At 38.9% G+C, this 18,725-nt stretch overlaps 2 protein-coding genes across 7 annotated transcripts in view; one reads left to right on the forward strand and one right to left on the reverse strand.

Annotated features, from left to right (window-relative positions):
- fam135b (family with sequence similarity 135 member B) overlaps positions 1–17,239 on the reverse strand; it is a 79,747-nt gene extending 62,508 nt beyond the window's left edge. For both annotated transcript variants that reach the window (XM_055220129.2, XM_055220128.2), the window contains exons 1-2: positions 16,923–17,239; positions 2,121–2,212 (exon numbers count right to left, since the gene is read on the reverse strand). In XM_055220129.2, coding sequence (XP_055076104.2) covers positions 2,121–2,200 — 80 coding nt within the window. In that variant the 5' untranslated portion in view covers positions 2,201–2,212; positions 16,923–17,239. The remainder of the gene's footprint in view (positions 1–2,120; positions 2,213–16,922) is intronic.
- Positions 17,240–17,757: 518 nt separating this feature from the next.
- LOC129455480 (uncharacterized) overlaps positions 17,758–18,725 on the forward strand; it is a 54,506-nt gene continuing 53,538 nt past the window's right edge. For 3 of the 5 annotated variants that reach the window (XM_073858583.1, XM_073858586.1, XM_055220214.2), the window contains exons 1-2: positions 17,758–18,182; positions 18,293–18,402. The gene's annotated coding sequence lies outside the window, so the exon portion shown is untranslated. Of the gene's footprint in view, positions 18,183–18,292; positions 18,424–18,725 lie in introns of all 5 variants that reach the window. The other 2 variants (XM_073858584.1, XM_073858585.1) reach the window with 2 other exon arrangements.

An 18,725-nucleotide genomic window follows, 5' to 3' on the forward strand; every position in this document is an offset into this window, starting at 1 on the left:
TGTTTCTCTCTGTCGTTACCATGTGTTGTTACTATGCGTTGTTTCTCTCTGTCGTTACCATGTGTTGTTACTATGCGTCGTTTCCCTCTGTCGTTACCATGTGCTGTTACTATGCGTTGTTTCCCTCTGTCGTTACCATGTGTTGTTACGATGCGTCATTTCCATGTGTTGTTACCATGTGTTGTTTCCCTCTGTCGTTACCATGTGTTGTTACTATGCGTCGTTTCCCTCTGTCGTTACCATGTGTTGTTACTATGCGTCGTTTCCCTCTGTCGTTACCATGTGTTGTTACTATGCGTTGTTTCTCTCTGTCGTTACCATGTGTTGTTACTATGCGTCGTTTCCCTCTGTCGTTACCATGTGCTGTTACTATGCGTTGTTTCCCTCTGTCGTTACCATGTGTTGTTACTATGCGTCGTTTCCCTCTGTCGTTACCATGTGTTGTTACTATGCGTTGTTTCTCTCTGTCGTTACCATGTGTTGTTACTATGCGTTGTTTCTCTCTGTCGTTACCATGTGTTGTTACTATGCGTCGTTTCCCTCTGTCGTTACCATGTGCTGTTACTATGCGTTGTTTCCCTCTGTCGTTACCATGTGTTGTTACGATGCGTCATTTCCATGTGTTGTTACCATGTGTTGTTTCCCTCTGTCGTTACCATGTGTTGTTACTATGCGTCGTTTCCCTCTGTCGTTACCATGTGTTGTTACTATGCGTCGTTTCCCTCTGTCGTTACCATGTGTTGTTACTATGCGTTGTTTCTCTCTGTCGTTACCATGTGTTGTTACTATGCGTCGTTTCCCTCTGTCGTTACCATGTGCTGTTACTATGCGTTGTTTCCCTCTGTCGTTACCATGTGTTGTTACGATGCGTCATTTCCATGTGTCGTTACCATGTGTTGTTTCCCTCTGTCGTTACCATGTGTTGTTACTATGTGTTGTTTCCCTTTTTGGTTACCATGTGTTGTTACTATGCGTTGTTTCCCTCTTTGGTTACCATGTGTCGTTACTATGCGTTGCTTTTTAACGAGATTTTGCTGGGTGGGTATGCCAAAGTGAAACGACGCACAGTAACGACACATGGTAACGACAAAGGGCAACAACACATGGTAATGACAGAGGGAAACAACACATAGTAACAACACATGGTAACCAAAGAGGGAAATGACGCATAGTAACAACACATGGTAACGACAGAGGGTAGCGACGCATAGTAACGTCACATGGTAACAACAGAGGGAAACGACGCATAATAACGTCACATGGTAACAACAGGGGGAAACGACGCATAGTAACAACACATGGTAACGACAGAGGTAACGACAGAGGAAAACGGCACATAGTCATGACGCATGCAGCATTGACACAGCAAGACGACACAGTCAAACAACAAGGAAAGATGACAGGAGTAAGTTGACTTTACACAGACAAAAGTTGAGTCATGTGGGCAAGCACATAGACATAGACAGTAAACAGACACATAGACATGGAAGACGACACATAGCATACACAGATAGCATGTTGACTTAATTTTGGCACAAAAGGAACCCCATAATATAAGTGTTCGGAGTGTCATGTGTGTTGCTCGTGTTTTCAAAATATTTGTGTGTTGCGTCATGTGAACCATGTGCATAATGTGTGTTGTCAAAATAAGTGCCTGCTGCACATGCGTCAAAACCGTTTATGATAAAAGAGACACGTTCACAAAATACACGTAAGACACTCCCTTTGATTACGCATGAGATTATGCGAGTATCTGGCAAACGTGAGCGTCTCTTTTATCATAAACCCTTTAGACGCGTCTGCAGCAGGCACCCACCTTGACAAGACACGCGATGCACATAGAATCACTCGACGCGCAGAACACATATTTTGAAATTACGTACCACACACATGATGGGCTACATACATGTTGTGACGAACTTCGCATCGAGCGCCCTCGAAAAAAGAAGTCACTGGCCGCCACTGTTCATATCTCATATATTGTGTTACTATGAAATATAGTGAGCTATAATGAAAAAAAAATCCTACATAGTGTGCCTTTAATAGCACTCTTACTGAACAAATGCTTAGGGAAGCATTTAATTAAAGCTTCAGACCTGCAGAGGAAGCGACCCACTTACCCTCTCTGGAAGAGATCCACATTGTGAAACTTGTGTAACTCCACCGAGAACTCCACAGTACCCTGAACTTCTGACATCATCTATTCCATCACCTGCGAGAGAACGAGAGAGAGGAATTAATTTACTGCCAAACACGTCAAGACTTTCATTCTTCATGCATATAACACGCCTCGCATTTCTCCATCGCAACTGCATTGCCGTCCGGTCGTCATGCTCAGCCGGCTCACTGTGAATAACCGTGGTTACAGTGTTTACCTCTGTTAGCACAATGAAATGAATCCAGTAATAAAAGCTCAGGCTACCGCCAGCCCATGACTCAGGAAATCACCTTCTCTAATTACTCAAACACTGAGTCACCGTTCACAATATTTGCTCCGAGCTCCTGATGCCCTGCTCTGCGGCAACCCAACGTACGACACGCAGCTCCAAGACAAATGACAGCGATGGCATTTCTGGACGTGGTCCCAAATCATAATTATATCAACATCCGTCTATGAAACACTGCGGCTTTGGTTTGTCTGAACCTGTATGAGTCTGAAGAGCTGATCGTAACTGATTTATTTTTTATAGTCATTGTGATGTGACTCTTTAGTACTGTAAAGGGCAATAGAGCTAAAATGTTTATCATCGATATAACGCGCTATATCATTCGATAGCGATAGTTCTTGATACATTTTATTAAGCTTTTTAAAAAATGACAAGTAGAACAAAGTTTTAATTTAACCACTTACTGTATGTTTTATTTACATGCTTTATTAAGGCAAACAATAAACTGTTATAGTTTAGCAGTACAATTTTTTTTATATCTTACATAAAGATTAAATTGGTGTTAAATAAACTTTATAAATGCTCTCTCTGGAGCATTTTCATCATCACCATATTTTTTTGATTCCTGTTCTTTTCTCAAAAACTTAATTTCTTCTTGACTGAACAAAGAAAGACATAAACATTTTGGATGACATGGTGGTGAGTAAATTATCTGGATTTTTTATTAAGAAAGTGGAATATTCCTTTAAAATCAAAGAGACATCTTTCAACTTCTCAAATGTCTTTCTAAAGGTTGTAAAGTGCGGTTGAAGTCAGAAGAATGAGATCTTTATCACTTTACATTTTATGCAATACAACTTTGTTAGGTGTGAATGTTTAAAATGATTATTTTGCACAAAATAGAGGAGACCGTAAAGTGTCTTTTGATACTTTAGCTAAAGTGATATGATGAGCTAAACTTGAGATTTAGACAACATTAGCACACAAGTAAGTATGGGGCAAGTTGTCTCAATGACTTTGGGGCAAGTCGTCACATCTGACAACTTGCCCCTGTACAAACAAACACATCGAACATGCTCAGAAAACATGATATAGAAAAGAATAAGCCTCAATCTAGCAAAAAGCTGTTTCAAAAGAAAGGGAAGCAGAAATCAGGACCGATGAAAAACAAGGCAGCTAAAAGAAGAAAAATCATGCACGAGTCATCATCAGATGATGAAGAGTGCTTCTGCCTCGTCTGTGTAGAGCCATTTTCAAAGAGTCGTCCAAAGGAGACCTGGGTAAAATGTGTAAAATGCAACAATTGGGCCCATGATGCTTGCACCTCAGGCCAGGCAATTTATGTGTGTCAGAATTGTGATTCTGGAGATGAGTCCTATTAGTCATACAGGGCATCTGTTTTGTTCAGAGGTTAAACATGTTAAGTTAAGCAAGTTATCTGCAGCGTTCCATTCAGTTATCTGGTTTTATGTGAAAGCCATAGAACATTTGAACCAAAGTTCAAAGTAAAGTGGTCTTGCCACTTAATTGAAATGTGCATTATTTGGATTGAAATAATTGTTTTTCCAGATTCTCCAGGCACGGATGTTTATATTTCCAGTTTGGTTTGAGTTTAAAAATTAAAATCAATATTCACAATTAAGTAGTTGTGTTCTTATTTTTAGATAATCTAGTGTGACAACTTACCCGCCCTAGTGTGACAACTTACCCTCCGATGGGGCAAATTGTCACAAGTGCACAGTCACTATTCAACAGTCTACAACTCTGTAATGAGATAAGATATAAAGATGTTATGAATACAACATATGTGCCCAAGACTTCCTTCTTTCATTTGGTATGAGATTTATACCATTTTGATGTATGGTGCTCAGTAAATGTTAGACAATGTGAAAAGTGTGACAACATACCCCGCTCTCCCCTACTTATGTTGCAACAGTGTGCAAGAAAATATAACTGAAAGTTTTGTAACTGTAACCAAATAAAATTTGGTTATTCCCATTTAAATTACTCAATTATCATACCCTATAAGTAAAAACAGTTAAAACAGTTTTAGCTGGTCTCCTAACCTGGAGTTTGACCAGGCTGGAAGCTTCAGGGTTCCCACACCTTAGTTAACTTCAAATTCAAGGACCATTCAAGTAGGGCTGGGTTTCGATTCAAATTTCAAGAATCGATTCGATTCCGATTCTCAAGATCTTGAATCGATTATCATTGTTCGATTCGATTCAATTCGATTCGATCCGATCTGATCCGATCTTCGAGATTTAGATAAGTGTTTTTTTTTTTTTTTTTTACGAAATGGTGCCAGATAGGGGTGCATGGAATGACCAAAAATCTATTCCATGAGTCATTTTATCAGTATATTTCATGGTATACATGTTTTTCAGTTTTTTGGATTATAAAAATGTGCAGTTATTTGCCACTCACTATAGCTTTTAACTGCTCACCACAGTTTTAAAATATGGACAATTTAAAGTTAATAATGTTAAAGTGAAAATGCCCAGATGATAACAGACAGAATTGATAGACAGAATCTTGTTTTTAATTGAGTTATTAATTTTATAGACTATTGAAGCTATTGCATTGTATTTTGTATTTATGCATACATTACATTAAAAATAGGCAGTATGTAAAATGAACAGGTATAAATTTATGCACAAACCTACAGACAGGATAAATACCTGTATATGAGAGACGGAGCTCTATATAGATATTATGACGGGTGCTATGATGTGATGAAGTCTGTTTTAAGGTCTTGGCGCTGTTTACTTTCTATTACACGTTAACATTTGCGTCTCTTTCTCGTCTTTCTGATCAAAGATGTTTGTACTATAAGCAAATTAGGCGTCAAACTACATCGCTCCAGCAGCGCACGTGTCACTGATATAAACGCGAGTTTTGTCTTAGCTTGCTTAAAGTTCAGAAACCTTGACAACTATTAGCATTATGTGTTAGAAGAACTCTTTATTTGGTGACCTGTTGCACGCCCCTCAAGAAACCTCTGCCCGTCAGAGACCGGCTGCATGAGCACAGAGGGGGAGGGAGAGAGAGAGTTTCACTGGAGACCCGCGGTGGATTCACTCACTGCATGGCGCTTATTATAAAAATTACACAAATAACTCGTTCATTTGTTATGTGTGGATTATTTTACATGTAGTTCGCAGCTTTGAGCGTTTCTAGAGTTTTCAAAACAACCGCTTGCTGTACGTTCCTGACCGCTATGTTCGTTGTTTTAATGTCCTTCCACCTTGCGCGCATGCGTGAATTCAATGACGCAGCAATTAAGTTATTAATTATTAAATCGATTCTCTGAGTTACGGGTCAATCTTTAAAAATTAACATGAAAATCAATTCAGAATCGGCAAATTGATTTTTTCAACACAGCCCTACATTCAAGGACTTTGCAGGTCCAATAACCTCAAATTCAAGGACTAAATGTGGGGACACATTTCAAGTGAGAGCAAGGTTACATCGTGTTACCTTTTAAGATAAATTGTCACAAGTCCCTTTCGAGGGAACTCGCGCTGCATCACTGCGGTGACACTTTGGGGACGCCTCCAGGGGTAAGTGCGTCTGAATGTGTATATCAAATTCAACCAATGATGAGGCTTAACGACAAAGACAGGGTGACGCGGGAGCCAGCAAGTATATCGCTATCTGAAATATTGCCGAAGATGGCGTTATAGGGACGCAGGAAGTATGGCAAGGGAGACGCAGCGTCTCGTTCCCTTCTCAGGGAACAACAGTTACATACGTAACCAGAGACGTTTTCATGTGTCAAACACAACTATGCAAAAAAGTATTTTGGTATGAATCAACATTCACATACAGAAGATATAAGCATATAAAGTGAACAGTTTAGCATGTGTGCTTTAAAAGTCAAATATTATCCTACACTACACAGGGAATAATATGGATTTTTTTCCAGAAAACGTCTTGCATAAAATAGATTCAAGCACTTTCAATGACCTGTATCTATGTACGTATATTTTCAAAAACTTCCCAAGGCCTTGGATTTTTTCCTCCAGATTCACAAACTTTCAAGGATTTCAAGGACCTTTCAAGGATTTCAAGGATTTTTGGAATCCTGAAGCTTGGCTAAGCTCGTAGGCTGGTCTTAGCTGGTTGAATGTGAAAGTAGCTGCCTGGCAACGCTAAGCTGGACTTTCAGCCTAAAACATGACCAAAACCTTCTAAAACCAACCAGGATAGGAGACCAGCTAAAATCAGTCAACCATCTTAGGCCGGTTTTAGCTGGTTTTCAGTAGGGTACCGCATACTTTCTCATAAAAATTTTCAAGCAAAGTATTGAATTGATTTGTTGTTTTGATACATAATTTGGTACATTTTTAGTTAATCCATTGTTAAAAATAATCTGAAGGAAAACACCTGCGTCCTGTTGTACTCTGGTGAGTTTGATGAATGTTGTTGCTGTTGTGTTATTTACAGAGTAAACTATTATGGCGCGCGTCCCTATTTAGTCCTGGGAAAGTGAGTGATTACGTGATATTCTGATGTATTTTGCTGAAACCTTGTGGTTGTGTCCTATTAATAAACGGAGTGAAATATTTCAAAAGCATGTCACAGTGGGGAAATCTACACTGTAGACCGTGACGGTGAGATGGCAGAGATGTTTCTTTTACCAGTGATGAAATATTGATAAAACGATTTGTCGATGTAATGTTTGATGGCTAATATTAGTCATGTAATGCCACATCACAGTTTGTCTGTTAAAGCTTAACGGCTCTGAAGTGACGTTGCAGTCTCCTTGTTCTGACAGCTGATATTGTTCAATTTAAAATGTGTTTCCTTTGGAAAGCTGCCCTTGCGTTAACCGACCCTTTTGGCATCACTGCCCGTTCAATATCCTGAAAACCACTCTGAGATTAGACTGACAAACACTGATCTTTGTTACACAAGCACAAAGCTTTATGGACACCAATGCTTGTACATCTGAAAATAATGATTGGTATTTAAACTGCATGGTTTAATACACATTGATTTGTAGATACATTGTCCTGCACAAATAGCGCTTCGGAACGCACAGCATTATTTGATGTGGTGACGTCTTTTTAAATGAATATCGAGAAGACCCTTCCAATTTTTTAAATAACCAATAGCGTTTCATTTATGGCAAAGCCGTATTTATTTCACAGCTTGTGAGCCCCACCCATAGACTGTAAAGAAAGATGGACGATGTGACGCTGTTTCCTTCCATTGTAATGAACTGAACGTAAAATCCGACGATGGGTGCTGACATGTTATGCAAAAACTTCAGTTTGAAGCCAGGGCATGTGTAGAAGGACTCTACCGCGGAGTCGCGGTATCAAACTTCAGCCCAAACACTTCAAATTCATCCATGCCCCCCTCTTTGACTGGCTTGCTAAAATAAGGTAAGTTAAATACAACTAATTTTGTCGGTGTCAAATAACACAAAAATTGAAAATAAATAGTTAGTTATATCTTCAATCTTCCCTCTAGAGTCCGCTTAGAGAAGCTGTCAATCACAAATGTCAATCATAACGACACTCCGTCACTATAGCATCAAATAACTAGCGAAAATGAAACGTATCACAAAATTGAACAATATATTAACGTGATAACACAACACATCGTCACATTTTTTGACGAACTGGGGACTTCAATACTATTACGTCCGTTGCATTCTCTTTCCTATTTTCTTACCATTTTCGCGTCGGTTTAGGGTTAGATTACGCAAAATTAAACAGTGTACGCGAAATTAAACAGTTGTCACCTGGCGTTGGGGTTAGAGTTAGGTTTGGGTAGGGATGTCATTATGTAAATCTAACCCTAAACCGACGCGAAAATGGTAAGAAAATAGGAAAGAGAATGCAACGGACATAATAGTATTGAGGTCCCCAGTTCGTCAAAAAATGACGCGAAAGGTATACCCTCCGCGTAACATATTGACGCATGGTCAAGTGTCGTCAAATATTGACGCCATGGGGTGAGGATGGGTTGGATAACAACTACCTTAAAGGGACATTCCACAAAATATGCTCATTTTCCAGCTCCTCTAGAGCTAAACATTTGATTCTTACCGTTTGGGAATCCATTCAGCTGATCTCCAGGTCTTAGTACACGATGTAACTACAGAAGAGTCAAGTTTTAAAATTTAAGGGAAAATATCAAAACTCTTTTTTTAGGTGCAATGCTAATGGTCTAATCAGATTCAATAGATTGTGCTAAGCTATGCAAAAATTGCTAGCGCCAGATCCGGAGATCAGCTGAATGGATTCCAAAACGCTAAGACTCTAGGGGAACTGGAAAATGTTAAATTGTTAAAAAAGTGGAGTGGCCCATTAAAGGACCAAAACCATCTTTTGAAAAAAACATTCAGGTAACGCTGCTGCGCGCATCAGGTTTTAACAAAGGTAAATGAAGGTGAGTTACTGGTCGCGCAATTAACGCCTCTCCTTTTGAAGTACACTCAGACTCGATTGTGCTCACACTATAGCCCAAGTGAACCGCGCTCCAGGCCACCTCTGCAAGCCGACCAGGGCGCGATTAACCAAACCACCCTGGGGCACAGTACAGAGCAATCACACTAGTCAAACGAACCAGGTTTGGGGGTCAAATGCGCCTGAGTGAGTACGCCCTAAGAGTCCTGATATAGATATATTATAAACTACTATTACAGAATATCTATCCATCCATCCATCTTTCCACAGTGGAGCTCCCCTCCAAACAATAGGCATCTTTCTCTGTACCCTGTGTCTCTCTCGACTCTGGAATTGCATTTACTATATTAATATTAAACCATGAAGTGTTTTCTACACAGTTTTGTGTCTGTATTTCATCTTCATTACAGTGTAGTGAGCCCACTTTCACAATGGTGCAGTAATGTCTTATTAATGTCTGTTAAATCATATGTAATGCTTACAGCACAGTTTGTCAAGTTAGGATACTCTGCACTCGACTTTCAAAGAGCTGCTTATAGGCATTTCTAACTTTGTTGTTTCCACCAGAGCATTTTGAGCAAGTGTTAATTTCTACGTGTCTATGCAAGCCAACCATCTTGATCTCGAAGTGGATTGTGGGATTAATGGCAGCACAGAGGTAAAACTTTCAAATTCACTTTAAAATACATGACCGCAAAATATCTATATATTGGCACAGCAACATTGGATCAATGGTGTGGGTTCGAGATGGAGCTAAAGCATCTGTCTGTATCAGTTGCAAAGAAGATTTTCAACAAACCTGATAAAAATATAACACACTTAAGCTGTCACTGATATTTGCTGTTCCTTTTTAAAGTCAAATGCTAATTTTATAATAGATTATTTTAATACACAATGACCTTTTTGTCCTCTAAGAGTAACAACATAATTCCAGTTTGTGTTTAGTAAGACCATTAATCATTTATAACATGAAAGTTCAATAAAAAGACAACTAATTTAATAAGACTGCTGATTTTGCTTAGAAAACATTTTAGGTTGCAAACATCAGCAGCCAGGCAGCCGAGCGGTTTATTTGATATTTGAAATGGCAGTGAATAAAGTTATTAAACTGTACTGTTAGATCTCACAATGAACCGAAATGACTTTGTCCATTAAGGTATGAGTCATTTTCGACTGCGGCATGATCTGGACTTTCGTCTTTGTAGACAATCTCGGGTAAGCCTGCATTTTGTTTCCAAAGGTTTCTGGTATGATTACATTGAGGTGGGGCTGAACGTCCATGAGAACTTAGAAATAACATTTAGGGGTCCACATTTATGTTTATAGTGGTATTAAAGAGCACCTATGGTCCGATTCACGATTTTACATTTCCTTTGGTGTGTAAGTGTACATGTTAACGATATGCAAAAGGTACAAACCCCAAAGTAAACAATGACGCAAATTATCATCTCCAACGTAAATCTCTTTTCTTGGACTACAACAAACACACTGATTGTAGGCAACAGTTTACTTCCTGGGATTGGTGATGTAGACAACACCGACATTATCATAATTCATCCCGCTTGGACTCACAGCTTGTAAGTTTAAGAAAGGCTACTCCTGTTAGCATTGCATTGTGACCGAATCTTTCAAACATGGTAAGGAGCGTCACATTTCCGGCTGACGTCAGAGGTATTCAGGCCAATTACAACGTACAGATTAGCTGGCCAATCAGGGAGACAACACTTTCAGATCGATGTGCTTTGTACAAAATCAGTGCGTTTCATGAAGACAAGGATATCTCTGGAGCTACAAAAATGTACGGAACGTGAAAAATAATGTGTTTTTATAACCATAAACCACGCGAACGCATTGTATTATACCAAATACACAAAATAACGTTGTTTTTAGCAATGAAATATGTGCACCTTAAGATAATAATGACAAGATCTATTTGCATTGAGCAACAAGATGTATATACGTGTTTAATAACAAACATTTCAAATAAAAGTACATGCGGTGTATGCATTTTTTATTCATATGAAATAGTTTGGCTGATAAATGATATTTCTTAGTAAACAAAAAATAATCGGAATTGCTTTTGTTTCATTTATTACACTGGTGGGCAACGATTAATCGTGATTAATCGCATACAAAATAAAAGTGAGTTTTTGCATAATATATGAGTATGTGTAATTATTATGTATTCACACACATTCATGTATGTATTTAAGAACATTTCTGAAATGTATACATGTGTGTTTCTGTTTAAATATACATAATAATTACACACAAAAAACCACACAAATATTATGCAAAAACTCAAGTTTTATTTTGTATGTGATTAATTGTGATTAATCATTGCCCACCACTAATTTGTGTTGCAGCCTTGTTATATAAAGTACTTAAAATTTTGGCAGACAGTGCATAATATTTGCATACTACTGTATATATACACTGTACATACCAGATACTGAACCAGCAATTCAGAATGCACATCATGTACTTTAGATGTCCCTTAGCTGACTGTGACAGACATAAGGTAAAGCAATGACTCTGCTCCATACAGTACCGGTAATTTGCCACCTGAGATACAAAATAGTGTAAAGACAGCGAGATTTGTGATTAAATCAGACTATAATCAGTTGCACACAAACAGACCGATTGTTTAGGGTTCCTGTTCAATATATATGTTCTTGACAGCAGCCTGCAGCTCTGTGTAATGAAAGCCCTGCAGTAGGACAACAGCACTCTTTAAAGATTCATACATCATGTGCTTGACCCAGCGGGAACAACGATGTGATAGTGTGTAGAGATTAGAGAGACCACATGAGAGTCACAAGACCTCATGAGACCGGCCGTACCTAAACTGTAACAAATCCACACAGGGAGACCTGAGAAAACCTGACAGCAGATACGCAGGCTATCTGAAATAGTTTAAATGCCCTGAACTATCACTGAAAGCTGCAAAAAAATGGCAGCGACCTTGCCATATTCACAGTTTGCACACAAAGGCATGCAAATATATGGCCCTGTCGGTGAAATCCAGACTAAAATCTTATAATCTAATGATCAATCATCAATTTTACATTGATTTCAATTTTTGAAATCACAATGAAATTGAAAATGATGTATGCAGACTGATCTCACGGAAAGTCATGTTATAGTCACAAAAAAATGTGATTTATTTATTTGTGTCCATGGCACAACATTTTTTCGTGCTTTTTTCGTGCCTTGAGCACAAATGTCTTTTTCGTGTCACTCACACGAATTTCTATAAATAATTTTCGTGTCCGTTGCACGACTTTCTTTTTTGTTTCATTTTATGTCTTGTTTTTTTCCTATTTTCTTACCATTGTCGCTTGGGGTTAGAATTGCTTTCTGTTACATTTTTAGACATCCAAACCCCAACTCTAACCCCAACTCCAGGCGAGAATAATTTTAAAAGCTGAAGAAAAACATGTAGAAACCAATACATAAAAGTACATCCTAACCCAAACCCCAAATCTAACCCCAACCCCAAAGCGACAATGATATAAAAATAGAAAAAAAGAAAAAACAATATATAAAATGAAACAAAAAAGAAAGCCGTGCCACAGACACGAAAAACTATTTATAGAAATTCATATTGACATGAAATTCGTAGTGTCACGAAAAAGACATTCGTGCTCAAGGCATGAAAAAAAGCTGAATTTCGTGCCATGGACACAAATAAATTAATCACATTTTTCGTGACTATATTACGACTCTCCATGAGATCACGTTGGAAGTATGACATGACAAAATCCCAGCCAGTCAGAACTTTTGACATTTAATGTGCATTGATCCAGGATTTTAACATGATTTCAATGTGGCGGGGCTGGCCATTAACAGTAATTGCCACATAAATCAAAATAAGATTGAAGCCTGTATGGTTTAGACATAATCCCTGGAGAAGATTTTATCACTTGTTGCCTTGACCTCTCATGGTTTGGTCCCAGTGCTACTTCATGTCCTTACCAGGTGTAACACAGCAGGTTACCAGCAACAACTCATTTGTCAAAACTCAAGTGCTTGGTGCAGCACAATCACAAAGTGAAAGTGACGTGATGGTCAATTATGGTAACCCATACTTAAAATTTAAGTAGTGGGCAGCTATCACTGCAGTGCTCAGGGAGCAACTGGGCAAAATTTGCCTTGCTTAGTGTGCACCACAGTCGCTACCTGACCTTTGGGTTACAAGCCCGAATCTCTATCCTGATTCAAACTTTAAAAGATGTATTGCAATACCATGTCACAGTTATTATTAAAGGGGTCATATGATGCGATTTCATGTTTTTGTTTTTGTTTGTCTTTGGAGTGTTTAAAGATGAAGATCCCTGAAGTCGCAAAGATTAAAGTCTCAAACCCAAAAAGATATCCTTTTTTAAAAGTGGAGGCTCATTTTAACACGCCCCCACATATCTATGTAACTGTGTGGGAAGATTTGCATAGCACTGCCTAAGAAGGCATACATATTGTTTATCAAAAAACTTCAGCGTACATTGCAACTTACAGGTGGGTCCACTCTTCAAAATGCATCTCACATTTTAATTCAAAACTACAAAAAATAGGGAAAAATCCCGCAAGATCCTTCTTTGTTTACATGCGCGCTTACGATCATGTTTCACGATCACTGAAAATGCATCTCTTTCTGCTTCGTTAAACTGTTCCAATAAATATGTTCCGCATTATTTTTCTGTTTTGCCCAATCAGATAAGGTTTGAGAACTTAAAATGTACAGGAAGCGCACATTGGGTAAGCGAGGTGTCATTTTGCGCACCTTCGCTTTTGACTAGATGAAACCAAAATGAAGCCAGCCATTGCCTATCCAGCAAAGTTTTGATTGATGGGGATACTAACCAATCATAAAACAATTACAAGGATTCACCTTAAGTCAGTAAAATGTACTTCTGCTTACACATGCAGAGACATGCGTGCACAGTCTGCGCACCCAAATGTTTTGTTTTGGTAGCATAGTGGGCCGGCTAGCCCCTCACAGAGCCACTGAGAAACCTCTCCAGAGGTTAGATATAATCTCAATTGTGGATCGTTGACTACAGATAACTTTTTTGTGTTGAGAGTGTTTTAGAAAAGGTGATTAGGAGCACGATCGAGGTGCAAAACTGTATAAAAGTGAAATGGCGTCGCAGAGTTGCGCCGGACTGTGGAGCTGCACTGGGATAAAGTATGCTTGTATTGTTATGTTCATCATAACTTACAGATTTTTCATGTTAGCTGTTTTTGATAATAAAAATAACAGTGAAGATGACTAAAGCCTAGTTTATGGTCGCCGCGTCCGCAAGAGCGCGTTGGTGCGCGCGGCAAAAATGACGTCAACGCAGAGTGGGCGGTCGCGCACGTTGGGTGCGCGAGACCCCATTTCGCGTGGCGCTGTGCACGGCATTTTTTGTTCCGAGCGCTCCGCATCCGAAAATGACCGAACTCGAGGTGATTCTGTCCGAACAGGCAAGCCTGTGACGTATCTCTTTGATCAATCCAAGCAAAACAATGTATATATTTATCTGACAGTCTGGAAGTAAAGTATGGAAACTTTGCAGTTTAAAACAAGAATTATTTTACATGATTCAAAATGTTTGGCTTATATTTGTATTGAATGAACCACTGGATGAGGAATAAAATACAAACCTTAAGATGTCTGTACTGTTTGTTTAGTAAAAACGTTAATGAAATGATAATGTTTAATAAAGACATATTTAAAAGATTGTTGTTTTATTCATGTTCTCATATTTATATATATCAAACTCTAATGTTAAAAGCATTAGGGTTGTTCCAGCGGACGACTTCTTCTATCCTCTTCTTTGTGTTTGTTTTTGACTTTATTGCTCGCGTCGCCGCCTGGTGGTTCAAAAAATAGTGCAACAGCAGGCGCGTTAACTATAAACGCCTCGTCCGTTTGGTGAGACGCGCACGCGATCCGCGGAGGCTTGCATTGTGGACCAAAGCGCGAGTATAACAAGCCCTTAAGACACGAGACACATGGGCTCATTTTTCTATGACATGTTGTGTAAATGCATTATATTTATGGTAATATGAATCTAATGCATAGAATATACAAACTGAAAACAAGAAAATAAGATATGTGGGGGAAAATATGCTGTAAATTGTTGCAAGCTAGCTATAGACAGTACTCGGTAGGTACTCAAGATGGCGGCAGTCAACTGGAAAAAGTATAAGGTCACATGACTGATAATCATATATAGAGGAGCAACAAACTCCATCGCTTCACGTCAGAAAACATTCACTGTAAAAAAAGTCTGTAGAAATTACAGTATTACTGGCAGCTGGTTGCCAGTAACTTACTGTAGATTTTACATTTATGTTATTTACTGACATCAGTTTGTTCAAAGTTAAATGAACATTTTCAGTGTTTATCTTCTACAGTAAGTTACTGGCAACCAGCTGCATAATTTAAGCAAATTTTTAAAGCGTAGTTTTGAATTGACGCAATAAAAATGGGGCACTATCTAGCATCATTATAAAGCTGAAAGGCCAGGATGTTATTAATTATAATTATAATTCCCACTGGTTTTGGCTGAAAGAAGAAGAAAATTCATATACACCTACTGTAGGTTGGATTGAGGGTGAGTAAAACATGTGCTAATTTTCATTTCGGTGTGAACTATTCCTTTAAAATGTATTTTTATAGAAGCCTTATTTGGTCTTCATGGCCCCATGGAAACATTCACAGAAGCTGAATAATTCATTCATGAAAACCCGACAATGAAATCAATCAGAATTCAGAAGAAAAAAATGCATGAATGGATTCAGAGGACAGCAGGCGGTCTGAGCTTTCCTGAACGGTCTAGATTTATCCAGATCCTCCATGACAGTTAAGATAAGCGTTAGTGCATTTGTCCAACATTCCCAGAAGGTCATCCAACACATTTCCCCTAAAGCACTGTAGACAGAACCGGCCAATCGGAAGTCTGCTGAAAAATCTGCTGGTTTATCACATCAATAACAGTGTGCTGGTGTATTTCTCGTCCTCTGACAAGCCCAGGCTCGGGTCGGAAAGCGTAGGCCCTCGTGGGATTTGCAAGTTTTTATTATAATGTCACAAGCCCTCTGTCATCGGTTTACAGTACAGATTATTCCAGATTTTACAGCAGCCTGTGAATGCCAGCATGACCAGAATTTGTAAGTTTCTATCTACATGGAAAAATAGATCCGCAGCCTGGCTCACGCAGCGACTGCTGTTAATGTCAGATTTATTGACCTTCACGGAGAGACGTCATTCGACCACGAGAGCAATGAGTTGACAGCTACTGGAATTTACTGTCACAACATGTAAAATTGTCCTTCATATTGACTTATGCACAAGGATTGTAAACAGCACTCTGAAACTATTTTGTGGGGTGAAACCAAAGCCAAATTCCAGTGGTTTTGTTTTGTTGAAAGTATGAGAGATACTTTCATTTGAAATTTTTATTTTATTTTAATCATCTCATCTCACAAAATCTCTTATCCTATAAAAAGAGATGCTCCCTTTAAAAGTTTAACAAAAATGATTATTGTAAAATGTATTCATCAGAATCAAAGACGGATGTTTCCAGTTGTGTTGTCACCTAACAGGTGCATGCATATTCCTAAAGTATCATGACTCGCATGTACCTGGCTGTCAGGTTGACACAATCCAGTGTCCAACACTATAAACTACACATTACTTCTCTGACGGTGAGTATGTCACTTTCCTATTTGATAACACAAACCAAACGAGTGTCCCTGCAGTTAAATCAGTTGCAAGCACACAGTATAATGCTCAAATCCCCAACATCAATAACAACCAGACACATCTGTGGTCTTTCTTCTGTTTATAATACGACCTGATGTGTTGTTTTATACAAATGCATTGCTGTGCCATTCTGGTCTAAACTGCACTATGTTAAACTGATGGGAGCCAGATGGCTGCTGTGTTGCATTGGCTGAATACGCATCGAGTATGTTCAAAACATGGATTTAGCCTATGCTAGAATAATGTTCCCATTTTAGGGCAGCTTAAAGCCAAGCAATGATTAAATCAGACGAGACGGTCTGAGGCAAACACGTACTGTATCAACGATACAAGAAAGACGATAAATGCCCATAAGCTTACCTGCCTGTGCGACGACGCTGCTGCGCGACCCCGGAGACGTGATCCGCGCACCCGCTTAGATCCTATGTCATTAAGTTGAGAGGGAGTGTGTGTTTGTGAATATACGACAGGTCTCAGTGTTGATACGGGCATGAGCGGCTTCTGCTGGTGCTGATGAGGCTGCTGTTGGTGTTGCCATGGTGATCATTCAGCTCCTGCGCGCTCTGTGTTGGCGCGCTTGCGCTATCCCACCTACAAAGATAATGTCCAATCCGCCTAAGTGCTGCTGCGACACTCGTTTGCCCTCTCTCTCTTTCTCTCTCTCTCTGACTGTCTCTCTCTCTGTCCTTTGAGGTTGGTTGGATAAATGATAATGTTGGCCGATAGATCTTTCTCTGTGTATACGCACCGTGCGTACGCGCTTACGTCAGTGTCTATAGAAGTGAAATAATTCAGATTGACCTACGACCTACAATGCCAGATGTGTCGGTGTACACTGGTTTAAAATATCACGTGACAGTTTGCGCAAAAAGAGCTGTATTACATCACGGTTAGACCTTTTGATATCGTAAAAAATGTATTTCTGTTGAGTGTCTACAAAACTTTTGATATAAAAGTAAAACAACTAGTATATTTAAAAACAAAGTTTAACATTTCAAGTTTAAAGTTAGGCATAGTAACAGTGCAAAATTTAAGACATATTCAAGTCACATTTTTCAAACTTTAGTTAGTGTGTAATGTTGGTATAATAACAAAGCTTACAGCGAACGGTTTGGACTACAGCACTCTACTTCCTGCTTTAATGACGTCAATAAAATAGTTTTTTTTACTAAACTCCGCCCACAGGAATACGTCAGGCTCCAGCTTTGGCTCAAACCTGCTAAGCTAAACTGCTGTCGAAAAATAACACACTAAACAAACTACACAATCAGAACTCATTTCGTATTTCTGAAGGAGGGACTTCATAAAACAAGGAAGACATCAGCCCGTTTTTAGGACAATGAAAACAGCAGTATACAAGATAAGTAAATTGTGTGGAAAAATACCGCTTTTTTACACGTGAAACATGAACACATGTTATATTGCGCACTGTAAACACAATCAAAGCTTCAAAAACACAGTGTTAAATGACTACAGTCATGTTACCCATCATTCAGTGCATCCACACATCACGTGATGCATGCTTAAACACACAATGTTTACTGTGCATAAAATGTATGCAGGTGTCTTTCAGAAAGTGAAGGCAGAGGTCACCTACAATGTGTCACTGTGATGGACAGAGTAAGCATGGTTATATCTGTGTATATTGTGTCCAGTATGCGTCTGTGTTTCTTTAAAAGTGTATATGGGTGTTTGCCCAATAACACAGCATGTTTCCGACTGCTCTGCAGGTGTGCAGAACCTGTTATGGGCTTATCTATACTCTGGACCATCTGGTCGTAGACGAGTAACTTCCTGATTTTATCTGAACACAGGAAACATCAAGTCCTAGATTGAGAAGGTCAGAGGCGCTGTGTATCATGTATGTGTGCCTATTCCCCTTTTCTTAAATTCTCCAAGGCTAAGCTTTGAATAGGTACTGCATTGTGCAGTGTGCTTGGCACCAAATGTATAAATATACATTCCATATACCAGTTTAAAATGGTCCTGATGCAGATAGGACTCACAGTTTTTCAGGATACATTGGCAGCCTCTGGTTGTAAATCCTGCAGAGATTTATATTTCCGAAAAAAAAAAATAGGATAGCTTTTCACAGGTTAGAATGTGTTTGTTTTGTTTACATGTGTGTATTAAAGGAATACTCTACTTTAAAAAAAATAATAA

The sequence above is a fragment of the Misgurnus anguillicaudatus genome, chromosome 20, assembly GCF_027580225.2.
Source record: "Misgurnus anguillicaudatus chromosome 20, ASM2758022v2, whole genome shotgun sequence".
NCBI lineage: Eukaryota > Metazoa > Chordata > Actinopteri > Cypriniformes > Cobitidae > Misgurnus > Misgurnus anguillicaudatus.